At 41.6% G+C, this 18712-nt stretch overlaps 1 protein-coding gene across 3 annotated transcripts; it reads left to right on the top strand.

Annotated features, from left to right (window-relative positions):
- The first annotated feature begins 1998 nt into the window (after nucleotides 1-1998).
- gra (granulito) lies at nucleotides 1999-18641 on the top strand. Of its 3 annotated transcripts, none has more exons than XM_053627230.1 (7): nucleotides 2005-2224; nucleotides 6522-6598; nucleotides 6777-6829; nucleotides 6975-7050; nucleotides 8647-8753; nucleotides 8896-8948; nucleotides 17457-18641. In XM_053627230.1, the coding sequence occupies exons 2-7, from the start codon at nucleotides 6523-6525 to the stop codon at nucleotides 17467-17469; spliced, it is 378 nt and encodes a 125-aa protein (XP_053483205.1). In that variant the 5' UTR covers nucleotides 2005-2224; nucleotide 6522; the 3' UTR covers nucleotides 17470-18641. The 3 variants fall into 3 exon arrangements, 2 of the variants coding, with proteins under 2 accessions (XP_053483205.1, XP_053483196.1); XM_053627221.1 differs by lacking the exon at nucleotides 2005-2224 and adding an exon at nucleotides 2589-2723; XR_008386144.1 differs by lacking the exon at nucleotides 8647-8753 and having other exon boundaries at nucleotides 1999-2224.
- The last annotated feature ends 71 nt before the right edge of the window (nucleotides 18642-18712 follow it).

The raw sequence follows: 18712 nt of genomic DNA, 5'->3' as shown, positions 1-18712 counted from the left end.
AACTTTGGATTGACTATCCATAATTATATTTTAGATATAGATAAATATATTTTAGATAGTTACCATTGTATTTAGACGAGTCAGAATGATAATTATAGATATATTTCATTATAATTTGACTAGTAAGAAATCTGATTGAAGACTAGTCAAAATTCAGTTTGAGCTCTTTAATGACGTCATAGTATCGTCAGTTGACGCGTCATACATACACAAAGGTAATTAGAGATCTCTCCAATTCAATTTTGACTAGTCAAAAATGATATTTTCAGATATCCGAATTGAGTTTTGCCCTAGTAACGCCTGAGTGGGATTTGGAGATCATGGCGGCTGCTGTTCTGAACCTTTTGGCCTCTTGGAGTCGCTATTTCTTTGATATTTTAAAGGTGCATAATATACTGGCGTGTGATACAAAATATGAACTGTAAACAGACAAATTAATTTTTTATGGGTTGATGGCACTTTTCAATGGCCTTTTCTCTGTTCGAACAATTTGTAGATTAATATTTCTTCAAGCTTTATAATATACTGATTTAATAACATTATATTGGCCCATAGTTTGTTGCACAGTCATTTTTTTTTCAGATTAATAGGCATATTTAATTTGGTATATAGATTTTAATTTGTCTTTGTCCGAACTGCACTAATTGAGTGGTTAGAAAAGGAGAGGTTGGGCTTAGCAACGGGGTGATTTGAATACACAATTTAGATATCTATAAAGTAATTTCGACTAGTCAGGGTGTTAATTCAAGATATGTCTATTGAGATTTTGTCCTAGTCAGAATGACATTTGCAGATCTCTATGAATAAAGATTACCCTAGTCAGAGATCCATTTGAGATATCTATAATTACATTATAGATTTCTTTAAACAAGATTGGACTAATAATAAATTAAACTCAAGATATCTTTGATTAAGTTTGGACTAGACATATATCAAATTCAAGATATCTATAATTGTATTTTGACTAGTTATATGTTAGTTTCAGATATCTCGAATGTATTTTTGGATATCTTTAATGATGAGGAATTTAAGATATCTTAAATTTAATTTATGACTAGTCAAAAACCAAATACAGATATCTCATTACATTTTGTACTAGTGAAAATTCAATGAGATATCTCTAATTAGAATTATACATAGTACAAATGAATGATGGATCTCTTTAGTTACAAACTCTACTAGTCAAAACTCATTTGTAGATATCAGAAAAATATATTCAAAATGGAAGCATATGACTAGTCAAAATAACATCGTAGATATCTTCAGTGTATATTATGACTAGTCATAATTATGTTGTAGATATCTTTAATGTCAATTATGACGAGTCAAAATTACAGAATAGATATCTGTAATTGGAATTTGGACTAGTCTAAACTAAATTACGACTAGTAGAGCCAGGGGCATTAAATGCTAAAACGGCTGGCCATAGTCTGCTATCTAGGCTGGTTATCTGACCAGGCTACTCACTGACCAAAATGGCGGATCATTGGTAAGAGACTGGGTCATGACGTCACTTTCCCAAGCCCTAGGGTGATAGTGCACTTGTGTAGGGACAACTAATACTGTGGCTATTTATTATTATTATTATTATTATTATTATTATTATTATTATTATTATTATATCGTTATTCTTCAGAGCACCCTAAAATCAAATGGAAAACTAAAACGAAATATTAACCACGCTCATGTCAACAACTAAACCGACGATGTATAAAAGTATAAGCAGTAGCATTGGACCAGACATCATTTTATATGTGTTTATAAGGAACACTCGCCGGTTATATACGAACAGTACCGTGCTTTTACACTTGTCAATTAAATTCGTATTTAAAAGAAGATTATAATTATTACGCAGCACCTAAATAGATTATCTCATCAAGTTTGAAGCGCTCTGAGTTCGTTTTTTCGGCTTCCCGGTGCTATATCCTAAATAGCACCTTTCTCCCTATATAGTGGGTTGAAATGATAGCCGGAACACCCTTCATAGTGCACCGTCATGTCAGAGCCGTTTCGGATGATCCGTGGTGCTGAGTCCGGAATTGCGCACTACACTACACTACACTACACTACCGTACTAAATAGGGCGTTAAAAACGCTGAGCCACGCTGTATCGTACTATTTGAAGATACTACATAGTTGGTTAGTATGTAGTACGAGAGACCTTAGAGAGAGAGAGAGAGAGAGAGAGAGCACTGTTGGAGAAAGGCATCACGTAAAGCATCACGTAAGACAGCGATGACAGTTTAATTATTGTAACTTAAAAAGTTATACAGTTTTCATAGTATATGTTGGTTGATAGCATGGTATTAATTGATTTTTTAAAACTGCTAACACTACATTTTCAATGCTAGCGGGTTAGTGCATCAGCCACGAACACGCCATGGGCTGCTAACTTATTTTCATCTTCTGAGCGGTTCATCACTGGATAAAATATTTAATTTTTTTGGCTGTGTTTTAAGCTGTAAGATGTCGACCTACAGCCACGAGTGATTAAAATATATATATATATATATTCCCATAAATGAAATAGTATTAAAATAGTATTACTGTGTGTTTACTTTTGAAATGGCAGTTGTGTGGAGCTCTTATCAGTCAGCGATGCCCGAGCTTTCAAATGAAATCCGGGGAAAGAAGTGAACGTTAGCTAACATCTAGGCGCTGAACTGATTTAACTACTTTTCTTTTCTGTAAATGAACAAAAGAACCAAATATATTTCATCCAGGTAAAGTGAACCAAACTGTATTCTCTCATAAGTGGGACAGGTGGTCAGACCACTGCATCATATTTATTTAAATAGACCGTTTATCCCTGTAATGCCAGATTTCTCAGATTTGCGTTCATGGGTATTAAAGTTTATATTCCTTAATGGATTATTGTGTATTCTGTACACAATTGTCAATAGCAGATTTGTGTAACTTTTATCTACCCTTCACTATAGCAAAGGTTTGCACCCCAACTTGGTTTCTGTGTAGGGTTACTAGGCCTCAAAACTTTCCTTTAAAAAAAAAAAAGCACAATAAGATCTGAAACCAGGCACTGGAAAAAGTGGAGATGTGTTTTTCTTCTTTTCCTATGTATTTTCATGAAAGGAAACATTGTCACTTTGGTGCGCGTTCATGTCTGATATGCAGTATCTACAGTACTCCTTTTATCATCATCCAGTACAGCCATCATCCATCCACTGGACAATACCCCTTTTCTCTTTCCAAATCTCAGAACCAAAACAGAAATGGTTCTGTACATTGTAGGTACACTGTATAGCCAAAAGTATATGGATGCCTGACCATCACACTCATATGTTCTTGTTGAACATCCCATTATAACTTTAGTTCTCAGCTTTGTTGTTAACCCTCCACTCTTCTGGGAAGGCTTTTCCACTGGATTTTGGAGCATGGATGTGGGGATTTGTGTGGTGAGGACTTCAGTGCGGTTGCGTTATTTTTAGGACTGGGTATTGCGACCAATTCGATCCAGTAATGATTAGTTATCAATATATCATTTAAAATGTTAGTTTTGCAGACATGGAATCCATGTTTTAATATAAATGCTGGTAACTGAAACCCTCCTACTTAGCTATATTACTGAAATAAACATTTACATTAACAATAGGGCACACACAATTATGTTTAATTCCTTTTTACTTTTACTTTGAGTAACAAGAAATCATAAATATGTGCATACAATGCACAGAAGGTAGACACAAACTGCACACTGCACATTACTGTAAAGTAAAAACATTGTAAATGTGCAACAGTGAAATTCATTAACAACTTGAAACAAGTTTAAGAAATAAAACCGTTTTCACGTTCAGGACGAGAGGCGGACTACAGCTAATATTAAAATCCTTTCAAGTAAAGCATGCGCATTAAGAATAGATTTGGGGATTTCCCAAATCAATATCGTTTCATTAAATTGAAGATCGTTTAAAATCGGAGAATCGATATTTTTTTTACCCAGCCCTAGTTATTTTACTCCTTTGGAAACCAGTGGCCAGTTGCACCAGCTGGATGTAAAAGAAAAAAGTTTGGTGTAAGCCCTGTGCCGGGCTTAGCTATGCCCAGCCATGTGATAAATCAGTCCCTCCAGGATTTCGTGATTGCATGAATTAACGCAAAATCAAGCAATTTTTGAAAATTACAGCAGATTTTCCACAGATTTGGGCCAAGGCACATCATGTGATGTCATCACAATGCGCATGTGGCCAAAGCTCCCTTTGATTCGTGTGCTTCAAACATCAGTACAGCTAAAAGGTCTCATTTAAAAACAAACATTACTGAGAAAGACAATTTCATGCAGGTGCAATTTTGCAAATTCAAGTAGTTTTCCACAAAAAAAAGCACAAAAAACTCGCAAATTGCATCACAAATTTTTGAAAAAGCAAAATCAAGCATTTTTGGCTGCAACAATTACAAAAAAGCAAAATCCTGTATGGACCAATAAATATTTACACCTATTGCATCATCTAAAACTACGACTAGGCACAGCTAAGCCCAGTGTAGACGATGCACGTCGTCTACGCTGTCACCTTCTATCGCAGTGATAGGTGCCACGCGATTCACATTGCAATGATTACAAACTTACATTTACTGGTGCCAACAAATAGATTAAAAATGACTCTGGAGCCAAAGTAATGAAAATGAAATTACTCAGATTGTGAAGCAAGAAAAATGATCGAACTCTATAGTAAGTGTATGCATATTTTAGTATGCACACAAAACAATGCTGTGAATAATGAGAAAAAACAAGAGGTCTGGCAGGGGCAGTCAGTGAATCAGAGGGTGGATCAGGAAGTCTGACAGTTCACGAAGTGAAGAAAAAATAGACCTTTTTTAAGTGAAACAATACAAAAGTTCTCTATCTCCATATATATCCTGAGGATTGGTGCGGTCTGTCATTACTCGTTCACGCCTGAAAGCCTGCTGATCATGTAGCCTGAATGTTAAATGCACCATTGTGTAAAGGTTTTTATTTTCACCTTGGAAACTAGTCAAGACTATTTTCACATTACATCTACCTTTGACTAGGCGTAAGATTTAGTCTCAGACGTAGCACTACGCCTAGATGGTGCAACAAGTATTAATTCTACGCATTTCATGCCCAGCCTAGACTTACAATCAGGTGTACATCCAACTAGTGCAACCGGCCACATGTCGTCATGGACCTGGCTTTGTGCACAGGGACGTTGTCATACTGGAACATGTTTGAGCCCCTTAGTTTTAGTGAAGGGAAATTGTAAAGCTACAACATACAAAGACATCCTATACAATTGTGTGCTTCCAACTAAGTGGCAGCAGTTTGGGGAAGAAAAACGTATGGGTGAAATGGTCAGGTTTCCACAAACTTTTGGTAATATAGTGTACATTATCATCACTTACATTTCCCCTTGTTTGCCATAGCCTATTCTTGTGGAAATGGATTAGATCTAATTCCAGTCCTTTGCTTTAAAACCAGATCTGGGCAGCCGCAACAGATTTTTTTTTTAACTCGCTCAGAAAATGCCAACTGTTGACTTACTTTTTCCATCTGTAACCTTGTTCCAAAACTAGCCCAGTTGGGTGTAAAACAGTTACCCTGGCAACCTTGTTTCTAGGTAGAAAAAGATATGCCTGTTAATCTGCAAAGAGTTTCAGTTAATTGTGTTTTCCTACTAAAAAAACTGTTATAGCAAGTGAGTCTAAGTCAAATGTTATCTTTATTAGCATGCTCAAAAAATGTTTAATAACTTAGACATAACTTTATAAGGTGACTAATGACTTTCATGGTCAATACAGGTTTACCTTTAAAATTCATGAAGACTTGAAACATTCAGATAGTCTCCACCTCTCAAGTAGTTTGCTGTGACCATTACCATACATCTGAGGCTATCTTTATTACTTGTGATAATGAGGGAACTTTTACAAAACGTTCCTGGTAGATTTCATTGAAAGGGTATGCAAACATTTACACTCGATTGCATTTTGCTGGAGTGTTTTATTCCTTATTATAAGTGTTATTCGTAATGCTAGCAAATAAAAAAAAAGTCATCTGTTTATAGTTCAGTTTTAATGTTGTGGAACGGTCGCAAAATAAGTTCCAGCTATCACTTAGATTTTCTTACAAGTTTCACTTTTCTCCTTAATAATACAAAGATGATTATACAAAAATTGCAGCTTGTCATGTTACCAGGAAAGCGCAAAGCCTCAGTCCTGAAGGTTTATTTTCCCCCCGGTGAAGGAAAACGTTCCGCGACATTAAATATAACTCTAAACAGACAAAAAGCATGATGTTATTGGCAAACTTCTGCGGTATAAGAGGAATAAAATACTTCATCGTTGATTATTTTCCTAAACGCAAGCGTGTTTTCTTCCTTATGTAAAATAAGTTACATAGTGGTTCAGTTTGACTTGATGATGTACATTAATAAAGTTAATAATATTGATGAATGGCCACACACACAAAGTGGTTTATTTAGCTATGAGTAAGGAAGTTTATCATAAATCTTAAACATGACTGTCATGACGAGGATATTTTATTTCTTCAGAATGATGGAGGTCTCCACAAGGAGGATGCGAAATCTGGTGCCAGCAAGGCCACTGCGCAGACTAAATAGTAATCAAGGTAACAACAATTCAGTTCTCTCTGGAGCAAGCTAATGCTTTTTTTTTTAAGTACATGCTGGAAAAGTATTTTTCCCGACATCTATCACGGTTTATTAGTTGCCTAACCTGAGCAGTTCTGTTGCAGTGAACACTTTTGTATGCCTTTATTCTAAGTTGTGTGCTGTTTATGGGTGTAGTGCTCCAGACAGATGCTGTGGCTGAGCCTGTGGAGAAGCCAACAGAAAGAGCAGTAAGGCTGTGTTTTTGTTCCACATACTGTAAATACTGTAAATCATGAAGTTGATCAGTTACAGTGTGTCACTTTCTTCTCACTTGTATCTGGATTTCCTGGTAACCCTTTGGTAACAGCAGAGAACCTGTTGTTTTTGTTTCAGCTAAACACAATAACAGTGGAGCATTTTTATAAACTACTTATGCGGCACAGCCAAAGTCAAGCAGCTGCCAAACCAGGTAGGAGTCATTTTTCAGGTATTCGGTCATTTTTCTGTTATTAAAATAAACACAAAAGAGTGTGCTGTTATAGCCGAATAATCTAACTGAAAGTGGATTATTTTCCTATAACTATGTTTGAAAGTGCTTTATTCCTCTTATACCACAGCAATTTGCCAACGATTACAATTTTTAACTTATCAATGAACAACTGCTTTCTACCCTTTTATATTTACATTTCATGTTCTGAGATGTCCTTGAAAACCTGCTATGTTATAGCGGCTACAAACAGTCACCCTCACCAGCCTTTCTTTTTCCCTCTTTCTTGAAGTCAATAAGACAAAAAAAGCAGCAACTTGGCATCTTACCAAGGAACTGGAAAGCACAAAGTCCTGAATGCTTTCACATGGTGGAAAACTTAAAACTAGGGCTGGGTGATTATATCAATATCGTGATAAATGGTTTCGCGATACACTTTCCTGAGATATCGTTGGTATGTTGATGTAATTTCGACGTTTTTAAATCATTACAAATGAAATTGTACTGAATGGATGCCGTTGATTTGACATAATATTTTGAATATTTTAATATTTTGATCCTAATCTTGGTGTTTGTAGGCATTAAAGAAAAGTATCGTCTAATCGTCGGTTTAACCATTTTTTTGATTTACTGCTGTTTTGCAGATCATTTGTTAGCTAAATTATATATTGTGATATGAATCGTGTATCATTGAAATGTCTTCGAGTATCGTGATATGATTTGATATTTTTGTCTTATACCATCTTCTGTCGGAATACTCAGTTCTGATTGGCTGGAAGGTGTGGGTTAAAACCGTGTGTACCACAGGTAGTTCTGGTCAGAGTAATCACCGTTCTAAATTAATGCGCTGCCTATAAACCACTGTAACCATTGTAACGTACAGTTAAACTCTCAGCTTCATTATTAGTAAACAGATGCTGTACTTCACACACGCACAGTCTCTCTCTCTCTCTCTCTATCTCTCTCTCTCGCTCATTCGCTTGCTCACTCGCTCTTTCTCTTTTTCTAATAACCATTTACTATAATTCATTCAAATAAATGTAACCTTATAGCACTACTTTATCTTTGTGTATGATTTAGAGCAGGTGGACTTCTAGATCTAAAGATCCATATGTAAAATAACTAACGCTGCAAACATCAATGACAGATTTAACTTGTTAGTGCTTGCAAGTGACCATGGTATAAGCGGGATAATCCACGGCTAGGTGTGTGGTACACGATTTTAATGCCCTCCGAGGTGGTTCTTTGCCTCCACGTCGTAACGCATACCTAGCCGTGGATTATCCCTTACTTATCGCCCAACCCTAGTTACAATGCACTAACACCCGAGACGTTAATAGAAACCTGTGAATTTGAATTACAGCTGGGACTATTGTAAGAGCTACTGTTATACCAATCAGATTCAAGAATTCTACAGCACTGTGGTATATGTTCAGCATAGTGCGAGCATGGTAACATGACACTGCGAAGAGGACTTGATTAATAATAGTAGAGTGTGTCCAGAGCTGAATAGTTTGATGAGCATTTTTAGGTTAGACATTCTTTGAGAGTAAAGCTGGGCTCTTTTGTTCTTGATAGAGAGAATATCATACAGCAGAGACTTCTTGATAAAGTTGGCAAATTCACCAATGGCAAAGATAAAACCAGACTTTCTACCAGATCACCCAATAGTTCTGGACAAGGGGGTAGGCTGCTCTTTATGATTAATGGAGGCATATATATATATATATATATATATATATACACACACACACACATAATGTTTCTATATGTACGTCTATATGTCTTTAAATTTCATTGTCTATTTGTCATTTCACCTATTCACAGAGGGAACCAGACTCAAACAACGTGATTGGCAACAACTGCGCTAAAGGGAACATGTAAGTACATTTATATGAATACAAATATGTGCTTGAAAGCAGCAGGTAGCGTTGCTCCCTCACAGCTCTGGGGTCTCTGGTTCAATCCTGAGCTTGGGTTACTGTCTATATGGAGTTTCACATCCCACCTTGGGGTTTCCTCTGGGTTCTCCGGTTTCCTCCAGACTCCTGAAACACCTGCTGGTAGGTGTATTGGCGATTCTAAATTGCTCCTACGTGTGAACGTATATGTGCATGGTGCCCTGTGGTGGACTGGTCTCCCATCCAGGCTGTATTCCCGCCTGGTGCCTGGTGTTCCCAGGAGAAACTCTTGATTTACCATGACCCTGATGAGGATAAAGTGCTTACTGAAGGTGAATGAATGAATGAATGAATGAAATTCTACGGTTGGAACTCACAAATATTATAATTACAAAGACATCTGATTGCAATGCACCACATATGCCCTCTCACAAACAGCACAGCTTTGCTGTTATTTGTGTGTGTCTGTGAAGTCTCTAAGGCTATAGGGTGCCCCATTTTTCATTTTAGGCTTCAAAGTAATAATAATAATAATAATACATTTACCTATATAGCACTTTTTAAGCAAGTGCTTTCCAATGGCAGAAAAAGACAAGCAGAATAACAAAAGCATCAGAAAAGGGCAAACGGTAGATAAAATAAATAAGCACATCAGATTAAAAAATTAATACATTAATAACATAAAATATAATAGAAAATAAGCATAGACACAAAAATAGATGATTGTTTCAGTAAAATGTAAAAAAAAAAAAAAAATGAACATATAAAATATACAAATTAAGCAGAGAAAATGTCATATAGAATAATAAAATAGAAAAGGACATAAAGTAATCATAAGAAATAAAGCCACAATTAAAATAGTCTAAAACTGGACAGCAGAAAGTGCTAAGAAGCAAAGCTGAGGTGCTTAAAAATAAATAAATAAATGTTTACGTTTATGGAATTTGGCCTATACCCTTATCCAAAGCGACTGACAGAAGTGCTTTGAAGTCTTTATCAATAAACACATCCTGATACTGGTTCACAAGGTCACAGACTAAGTGTGCTATCAGTCTAATAAAACGGGTTCATTTCAATAAGCGAGTCCAAGCTTTACCTGTTGGGAAACGCCTTTCTGTAAAAGATAAATTTTCAGATTAGATTTCAAAGCAGAGACTGCAGCAGCAGATCTAATATTGGTAGGGCGACTGTTCCACAGCTTTGAGGCCCTGTAGCAAAGCTGCGGTCAGCTTTAGTCTACAGATGGGACTCTGGAATAGCTAGCAGACCTAGACTAGGTGTGCTTAGAGGTCTAGCATCTAACACTTTAAGTTATTAAACACGTTTTAAAATCAATTCTAAAGCTGACAGTAGCAAATGTAAGGAGGCTAAGATTGGGGTAACACGATTGGGGTAACACTTTGCAGCTTGGCTCTTTGAGAAAAGAGCATTACTAAAATCGAGCCTTGGGGAAATAAAAACATGAATAATTTTCTCTGTGTTAGAAGAAGATGGACTTTATCCAGTTTTGAGATTTTTTTGAGCTGGAAAAGTAAGACTGAACCACGTTCTTCACGTGCTTTGTAGAACTCAGACCTGAATCCAAACGTGCTCCTAGGTTTCTACAGGCAGTCTAGCATAAAATATGAGAGCTCTAAGGTAAGAGTGTGGGAAGTTTGAGAATTTTTTTGGCAGATGAAAATGACTTCAGTTTTGTTTGAGTTCGGCTATAAAGAAGCTCCACGACTGCCAGGTCTTAACATCAGCCAAACAGTCCTGGAGTACAGAAAGCCTTGTTCAATGCAGCGCTGAGATTTGACTTCACGACCTTCTGATCAGTAGTCCCATGTCTTAACCACTGAGCTACCACTGCCCACACTGGATGTTTAGTCATGAGTAAGGATCCTGCATAACTGGAATGAAAACCTGCACCCACACCAGCACTTTGTGGATAAGATTGGACACCCCTGATATAAATCAATCCAAAGATCCTTACTCATGAGTGTCACGATTCTGTGAACGGGAACGGGACTGTTCCGCCCTAACATGGATGCAGCAGGAGGACTAGAGAGAGGGCACGCCACAGCAACCAGGAAAATCGTAGGACAATACCGCATCGGGGAACGCTCGGATTACTGGCCGCATTTTTCATCCGTGCAATTTCCCCAAAGGTACGTCATTGAATTGCCGCCAGAGACAGCGGGATTGGGGAGCTACCCGCTGGAGTTTCTCTTCAGCTGCCAGGAGTATTTCTGCAGCTTGGCGGTTCCCAAGCCTACTAAGAGAGAGTGAATCGGGTTCCTGGTGTCCAGGTTTTGCGGCCCGGCCCATGACTGGGCGGAGCAGCTGGTGAGTGCTGGGTCGCCAGCCCTCCATGTTGTCACTCAGTTTACAGAGCTGTTTATGGAGGAGTTTTCACAGCCTGGACAACTTCGTGGTCTTGATTTACTGGGGTGGAGAGTCAATGGACAGCCCCAGGTGGACCCCCCATTCAACCTCTATTATGAGGAGATGGACAGGGCAGTAACTTGCGATCCACTTCAGTTTCCGGCCAACACGGGGGCGAAATCCCCGAGATGTATGACCGAGGGCTGCGGGAGAGAGACTCCGCTTCAATGTCCCACTTGCAGGAAGCTGGGCCTCCAGGAAGCTTTCTTCTGCTCTCAGGAATGTTTCAAGAGCAGCTGGCGGGAGCATAAGAAACTCCACCGGAGAGCCCGTGCAGAGACCCAGCCTGGGACCGACAGGGTGACCTCAGAGCTCGAACCTGAGCCCCACGAGGTGGGCTCACCCGCCGAGCTCCAACAAAAGGTCCAAGTCAAGTCTCACGTCCCTGAGATCCAAGTCAAGTCTCACGTCCCTGAGATCCAAGTCAAGTCTCACGTCCCTGAGATCCAAGTCAAGTCTCACGTCCCTGAGCTCCAGGTCCAGCCTCCAGTCCCTGAGCTCCAGGTCCAGCCTCCAGTCCCTGAGCTCCAGGTCCAGCCTCCAGTCCCTGAGATCTAAGCCAAGCCTCCAGTCCCTGAGATCCAAGTCAAGCCTCCAGTCCCTGAGATCCAAGTCAAGCCTCCAGTCCCTGAGATCCAAGTCAAGCCTCCAGTCCCTGAGCTCCAGGTCCAGCCTCCAGTCCCTGAGATCCAAGCCAAGCCTCCAGTCCCTGAGATCCAAGCCAAGCCTCCAGTCCCTGAGATCTAAGTCAAGCCTCCAGTCCCTGAGATCCAAGTCAAGCCTCCAGTCCCTGAGATCCAGGTCCAGCTTCCAGTCAGGAAGATCCAAGTCAAGTCTCACGTCCCTGAGCTCCAGGTCCAGCCTCTAGTCCCTGAGCTCCAGGTCCAGCCTCCAGTCCCTGAGCTCCAGGTCCAGCCTCCAGTCCCTGAGCTCCAGGTCCAGCCTCCAGTCCCTGAGCTCCAGGTCCAGCCTCCAGTCCCTGAGCTCCAAGTCAAGCCTCCAGTCCCTGAGCTCCAAGTCAAGCCTCCAGTCCCTGAGATCCAAGCCAAGCCTCCAGTCCCTGAGATCCAAGCCAAGCCTCCAGTCCCTGAGATCCAAGCCAAGCCTCCAGTCCCTGAGATCCAAGCCAAGCCTCCAGTCCCTGAGATCCAAGCCAAGCCTCCAGTCCCTCAGATCCAAGCCAAGCCTCCAGTCCCTGAGATCCAAGTCAAGCCTCCAGTCCCTGAGATCCAAGTCCAGCCTCCAGTCCCTGAGCTCCAGGTCCAGCCTCCAGTCCCCGAGCTCCAGGTCCAGCCTCCAGTCCCTGAGCTCCAGGTCCAGCCTCCAGTCAGGAAGGTCCAGGTCAAGTCTCACGTCCCTGACGCCCAAGCCAAGCCTCTAGGCTCTGACGCCCAAGCCAAGCCTCCAGGCTCTGACACCCAAGCCAAGCCTCCAGGCTCTGACGCCCAAGCCAAGCCTCCAGGCTCTGACGCCCAAGCCAAGCCTCCAGGCTCAGAGGCCCAAGCTCTGCTAATATCTCAGCCTAAGGACCAAATGCTGCTCACGCCCAAGTCTACCGACCCGGTTGCCCCAGTTCAACCCACTGACATGCACCGCCAGGCTCTGCGCACGCCACAGTCTGCTGACACGCACCGCCAAGCTCTGCTCACGCCACAGTCTGCTGACACGCACCGCCAAGCTCTGCTCACGCCCCAGTCTGCTGACACGCACCGCCAAGCTCTGCTCACGCCCCAGTCTGCTGACACGCACCGCCAAGCTCTGCTCACGCCACAGTCTGCTGACACGCACCGCCAAGCTCTGCTCACGCCACAGTCTGCTGACACGCACCGCCAAGCTCTGCTCACGCCACAGTCTGCTGACACGCACCGCCAAGCTCTGCTCACGCCACAGTCTGCTGACACGCACCGCCAAGCTCTGCTCACGCCACAGTCTGCTGACACGCACAGCCAAGCTCCGCTCACGCCCCAGTCTGCCGACAAGCTCCGCCCATGCCCAAGGTTCACCTAGTGACCTCAGAGCCTCAGTCTCCCTGTGCAGCTGTGGACGTCGCTCAGCCTCCCTGTTCAGCTGTGGACGTCGCTCAGCCTCCCTGTTCAGCTGTGGACGTCGCTCAGCCTCCCTGCTCAGCTGTGGACGTCGCTCAGCCTCCCTGCTCAGCTGTGGACGTCGCTCAGCCTCCCTGTTCAGCTGAGGTCGTCGCTCAGCCCGCCTGTTCAGCTGAGGTCGTCGCTCAGCCCGCCTGTTCAGCTGAGGTCGTCGCTCAGCCCGCCTGTTCAGCTGAGGACGTCGCTCAGCCCGCCTGTTCAGCTGAGGTCGTCGCTCAGCCCGCCTGTTCAGCTGAGGTCGTCGCTCAATCCCACTGCTCCATGGCAAATAGCGTTCCCCCCTTCTGCTTCGAGGAGACCCACGCTCCTCTCCCTGGCCGCACGGAGACCCACGCTCCTCTCCCTGGCCGCACGGAGACCCACGCTCCTCTCCCTGGCCTTACAGGGGACTTCGCTCTGCCTCCCAGTTCAGCTGGGGACGTCACTCCGCTTTCATGCTCCGACGAGGACGTCACCCTGCTTCCTTGCTCCGCCGAGTACAGTGCTCTGTTTCCCTGCTCTGCCGAGTACAGTGCTCTGTTTCCCTGCTCCGCTGAGGACGTCGCTCTGCCTTCCTGCTCCGCCGAGAACGTCGCTCTGCCTTCATGTTCCGACGAGGACGTCGCCCTGCTTCCCTGCTCCGCCAAGTACAGTGCTCTGTTTCCCTGCTCCGCCGAGTACAGTGCTCTGTTTCCCTGCTCCGCCGAGGACGTCGCTCTGCCCTCATGCCCAGCTGAGGTCGTCGCTCTGCCCTCATGCCCAGCTGAGGTCGTCGCTCAGCCTCCCTGTCCGGCTGAGGTCGTTGCTCAGCCTCCCTGTCCAGCTGAGGTCGTCGCTCTGCTTCCCTACGCCGCCAAGAACACCGTGCAGTTTCATGTCTCTGCTTGGGACATTCAGCCCAGGGGGCCGGGGCCGCCAATGAAGTGGGATGACTCATGGCACTCCGGGAGGAGTGCCCTTGGGGGGGGGGGGGTTCTGTCACGATTCCCCCTTGAAGCAGTGTGCTCTAAGCGCAAATGCGCGAGCACCTGCTTTTCCGCTGTCGACCGTAGTGACATTGGGACACGTGTGTTTTGTTTATGTTTGTCATGTCTCCTCCCTGTTCCGTCATTGGCTGGGAATTCACGTGGGTCTGTATTGCTCCCAGCTGATAGCAGTTTACACGCTAATCATGTCCGCATATATACCGCGCGCTTCCCAGCACACAACGCGGAAGATTAATAAGTCGTAAGTAAATGTTTAGCGTCAGTTTAGTTCGCGTCATAGTCATAGTCATAAGTTAGTGCTGGATTCTCCGCTTCCAGTCCCTCGTTCTAGTTCGTGTCTTGTTTTGGTTATCGACCTAGATTCCTGCCTAGCCCCGTGTATGCCTGTTTGCCAATCGCCTGACCTCTTGCATGTTTATGGATTACGTTTTGGATCACGTTTTGGATTTGTCTGCCTGCCTGTCTCTACAAATAAACAACTGTTATCCTGCACTTGCATCCGCCTTATCTCTGCTCCGTCACGATGTGTGACAATGAGTAAACATCCAGAAATTCCAACCTATTTATTGAGACTATAAATTAAAATAGCATGATCAGTTGTATCAAAGCTGCAATGTGATCTAAAAGCATTAGAACTGAGTACTCATCTTTTGTTGCCTCCAGCTCATTTAATAACTCTCAGAAGAATTGTTTCTGTGTAGTGATGAGGGCTCGTGTAGCTCAAAGCTTTCTTCTATTTGTTGTTCTTTAAAATGTACAGTTAAAATAGTCGTTTCATTTCAACATCTGTCCATGATGCTAATCAGTCCATTTATTGTACAACAGATGAGAGACTCCAAATGCGCTGCTCTTTTCCTTATTTACTTGTAAGGTAAATTTAGGTCATTTGCACACTTGAGTTTTTTATTTTTTTATTTTTTTTGAGTCAGTATGATTGGTGAAGTATGAACATTGTTTTCAAGTCTGGTAGTAGTCCAGAGATCCTCTTCCTGGTGCTCTTGAAAACGGTGGCCTTCGACTGAACTGCGGCACGGTCTGCACCAGGTGTGGAAGCTATGCATGCTGATTAGTTCAATTTGTCACATTACTGTTCCTACTTTTGTGACGCTGGGAAAAGAGTTATGGTTGTTATGGAGTAGCATTTGGGGGGGAAGAGAGCGTGTGGTCTTGTCACATCTGACAAAACCAGACATTCATAGGACTGAGAGCATTGTGGAAAAGCTCCTTGTTTTCAGGTATTCCTGCACAATGACATTCCATGCATTGTGTAAATAAAATAAAAGTGTTGCTCTTCATCACTTGACTATTGGTGCCAAAGGAAAATAATAAGAAACAATGGATGAGCCTAGTACCAACCATTTTTCAAACCTGAGTGCAATAAGGAATTGTGTAGTTGAGCCATGGTTCAGAAGAAATTCTTCTATACGATTATTATCTCCTCCCTCAACAAGCCCCAAATCATTCCTGAGTCAGGACTCGAGTATTTTGAGCAAGTGTGAAAATGTCCTTAGATTTGGTTATTTTATATTTTCCATTAATTAGCTAAAGGCTTACAGCAGAACCCTTCATTTAATTTGTGCCCTAGGCGACTGCCCTGCATGTACTTGACAGCTGATGTTAAGTGACCGTTGCAAGTGACCGTGATGGTTCAGATGGGTTACAGCACTGTTTCTCTCTCGCTCTCTCTTGCTCGGTTTTTATTTCGTTACAGCAGAGAAAATCACAACCGATTGTTGGATTTATTTTTGATTTCTTAAAGTTATTGGTTGATTTAGAGTTGAATTGAATGTCGTCTCTGGCTTGCTTTTCAGGGAACTAAATATAAACGTACGTCCAGACTTCTGTAACGCCACTTTGTGACAATACCTGTTGTTAAAAGCATTATATACACAGAATAAAACTGAATTAAAAACACTTTAAATACTGTCAGATTAGATCTCATGGGGGCTGTCGGTGTAAAACTCAGGAATAAAAAGCTGTTTGGCTCCAACAAGTGGCCAAATTATTGTTGTATACACCGATCAGCCATAACATTAAAACCCACCTGCCTAATATTGCGTAGGTTCCAATTGTGCCGCCAAAACAGCTCTGACCCGGCAAGGCATGGACTACATAAGACCTCTGAAGGTGTGCTGTGGTATCTGACACTAAGACGTTAGCAGCAGATCCTTTAAGTACTGTAAGTTGTAAGGTGTGGCCTCCATGGATCAGACTTGTTTGTCTAGTACATCCCACAGATTCTCGTCAGATTGAGATCTGGGGAATCTGGAGGCCAAGTCAACACCTTGATATTTTTGTCATGTTCCTATGTTCTGACACCTTTATATGATAGTCACCATTAACTTTTCAACAGTTTGTGGCACAGTAGCTCTTCGATGGAATTGGATCAGATGGGCTAGCCTTTGCTCCCCAAGCACATCAATGAGCCTTAGCGCACATGACCCCTTGGCTCGTTTACAGGTTGTCCATCCTGGGCCACTTTTGGTAAGTACTAAGCACTGTACCGGGAACACAAGACCTGGTGTTTTGGAAATGCTCTGACCCAGATGTCTAGTCATCACAATTTGGCCCTTATCAAAGTCGCTCAAATAGTTACACTTGCCCATTTTTTCTTGCTTCCAACACATCAACTTCGAGAACTGACTGTTCACTTGCTGCTTAATATACAGTATTGCATCCCTTGAAAGGTGTCATTGAAACGAGGTAATCAATGGTATTTACTTCACCTGTCAGTGGTTTTAATCTTATGGCTTATCAGTGTATATATATTGAATAGTTGGATTACTTTTATAAAATTTATTCTATGGTTAAAGGGGTTCATGGCTGCAAACTGTTTGACTTCTTGGTATACAGGGATGAAAAGTTTTGTTCATGTGTAATTGATATTTATTCATGATTTGTTCTCCTATCTCTTCTGTTTAGCATTAGCACCAGGCCATGGTGAAAGCAGAGACACAAAACAAGCTGATGTTTGTATGTCTTTTCTCTAGGTTTCCTGAATAATGATTCCTCTCGATGATGGAATTTCAACAGAAGCTTACAAGCAACGAGAATTTGTACTCTGAAAAAATTTACAGTACTGTATGTCATTGTCTTTGTGGAAAGTTTCCATTGTGACCATTGACATGATTTAATTTTGGCATTTAGATCACAACCAGCAGTTTCCATTTTCAGTGTAAAGTGTGTGTGGTCTTTAATTCTTACTTACTAACAAGCACTACGATTACCTTGTGTGGCTTTTTTTTTTTTTTTTGTGAAAGTGAAAGACTTAACAGAGCTTTGAATTTAGGAATGTAGTATAGAGTTGTTCTGCACTTTGTCCCTGAGGACACTGTATGCCTGGGGTCTACAATATGCAAAGTATACATGATTCCAGATTAGACTAAACTTTCTGCACATATTTATTTGCCAAAATGGACCTTGCTGCTTGTATGTCAGTGTGCCTAAGTGTAAATAAGGTGAATAAAGGGGTTTTCGATCTGTGCAAGCATTTTGAGCTGTCATATTTAACATGGTACTTTTCATTTACCAAAGTCAATGCATGCACTCATTTTACTTTTTGTTTGAAATATATCTAAAATCAATATTTGTACATATTGTATTTTGTAACTGTTTTGTTACATGTTATAGTCTTGAAAAACAAATACAAGTCTTATGCAAGAAAGTTTTTAGTTGTGAAATTATTCCACTTTGAGGGGGAAACCATGGATGACATGTCAATGTTAATTGTGTGTGTGTGTGTGTGTGTGTGTGTGTTCCACGTAAGAACACACAGTTGAAGCATGCAACTGTGGTAAGATTGCGTAAGGTGCACCTATAACGATGTTCTGTAAGCGGCATCCAAGCCAACGACCATCATAGTTTAGGGCTGCAACTAGCGATTATTTTCATAATCTGATGGGGGCGGGGCAAACTTTCAGTACCATTTTTTCATTCATTTAAAATAAAATACACAAACTGAGCGTTACAAATATAAACTATTGACTAAAAGTTTACACAACTGTTTGTCCAATTATATAAGACTGAAAAGAACCCAATACACACACACACACACACCAGAATATATATTATTCATTTATAACTGTAGTTTAATTCAGTGCTTTTTGTACATCCATAAAAATAATGCATAAATACTTATATATAATATAAGCTATAAGTTTATATTATATAATAGTATTTATGCATTACTTTTTATAAACGGTAATGTTGACATAAACAGTAAACTGAAGAAAGTCATTGTCGGTGA

This window comes from Ictalurus furcatus, chromosome 1, assembly GCF_023375685.1.
Source record: "Ictalurus furcatus strain D&B chromosome 1, Billie_1.0, whole genome shotgun sequence".
Taxonomy (NCBI): domain Eukaryota; kingdom Metazoa; phylum Chordata; class Actinopteri; order Siluriformes; family Ictaluridae; genus Ictalurus; species Ictalurus furcatus.
This window is presented reverse-complemented; position numbering and strand designations above follow the sequence as displayed.

Excerpts from the sequence above, each read along its gene's own strand:
- gra (XM_053627221.1), top strand. The coding sequence starts at position 2,692 with ATGAACAAAAGAACCAAATATATTTCATCCAG. Across the intron at positions 2,724-6,521 it reads ACCAAATATATTTCATCCAG|AATGATGGAGGTCTCCACAA; the intron begins GTAAAGTGAACC and ends TTATTTCTTCAG. Across the intron at positions 6,830-6,974 it reads AGAAGCCAACAGAAAGAGCA|CTAAACACAATAACAGTGGA; the intron begins GTAAGGCTGTGT and ends TTTTTGTTTCAG.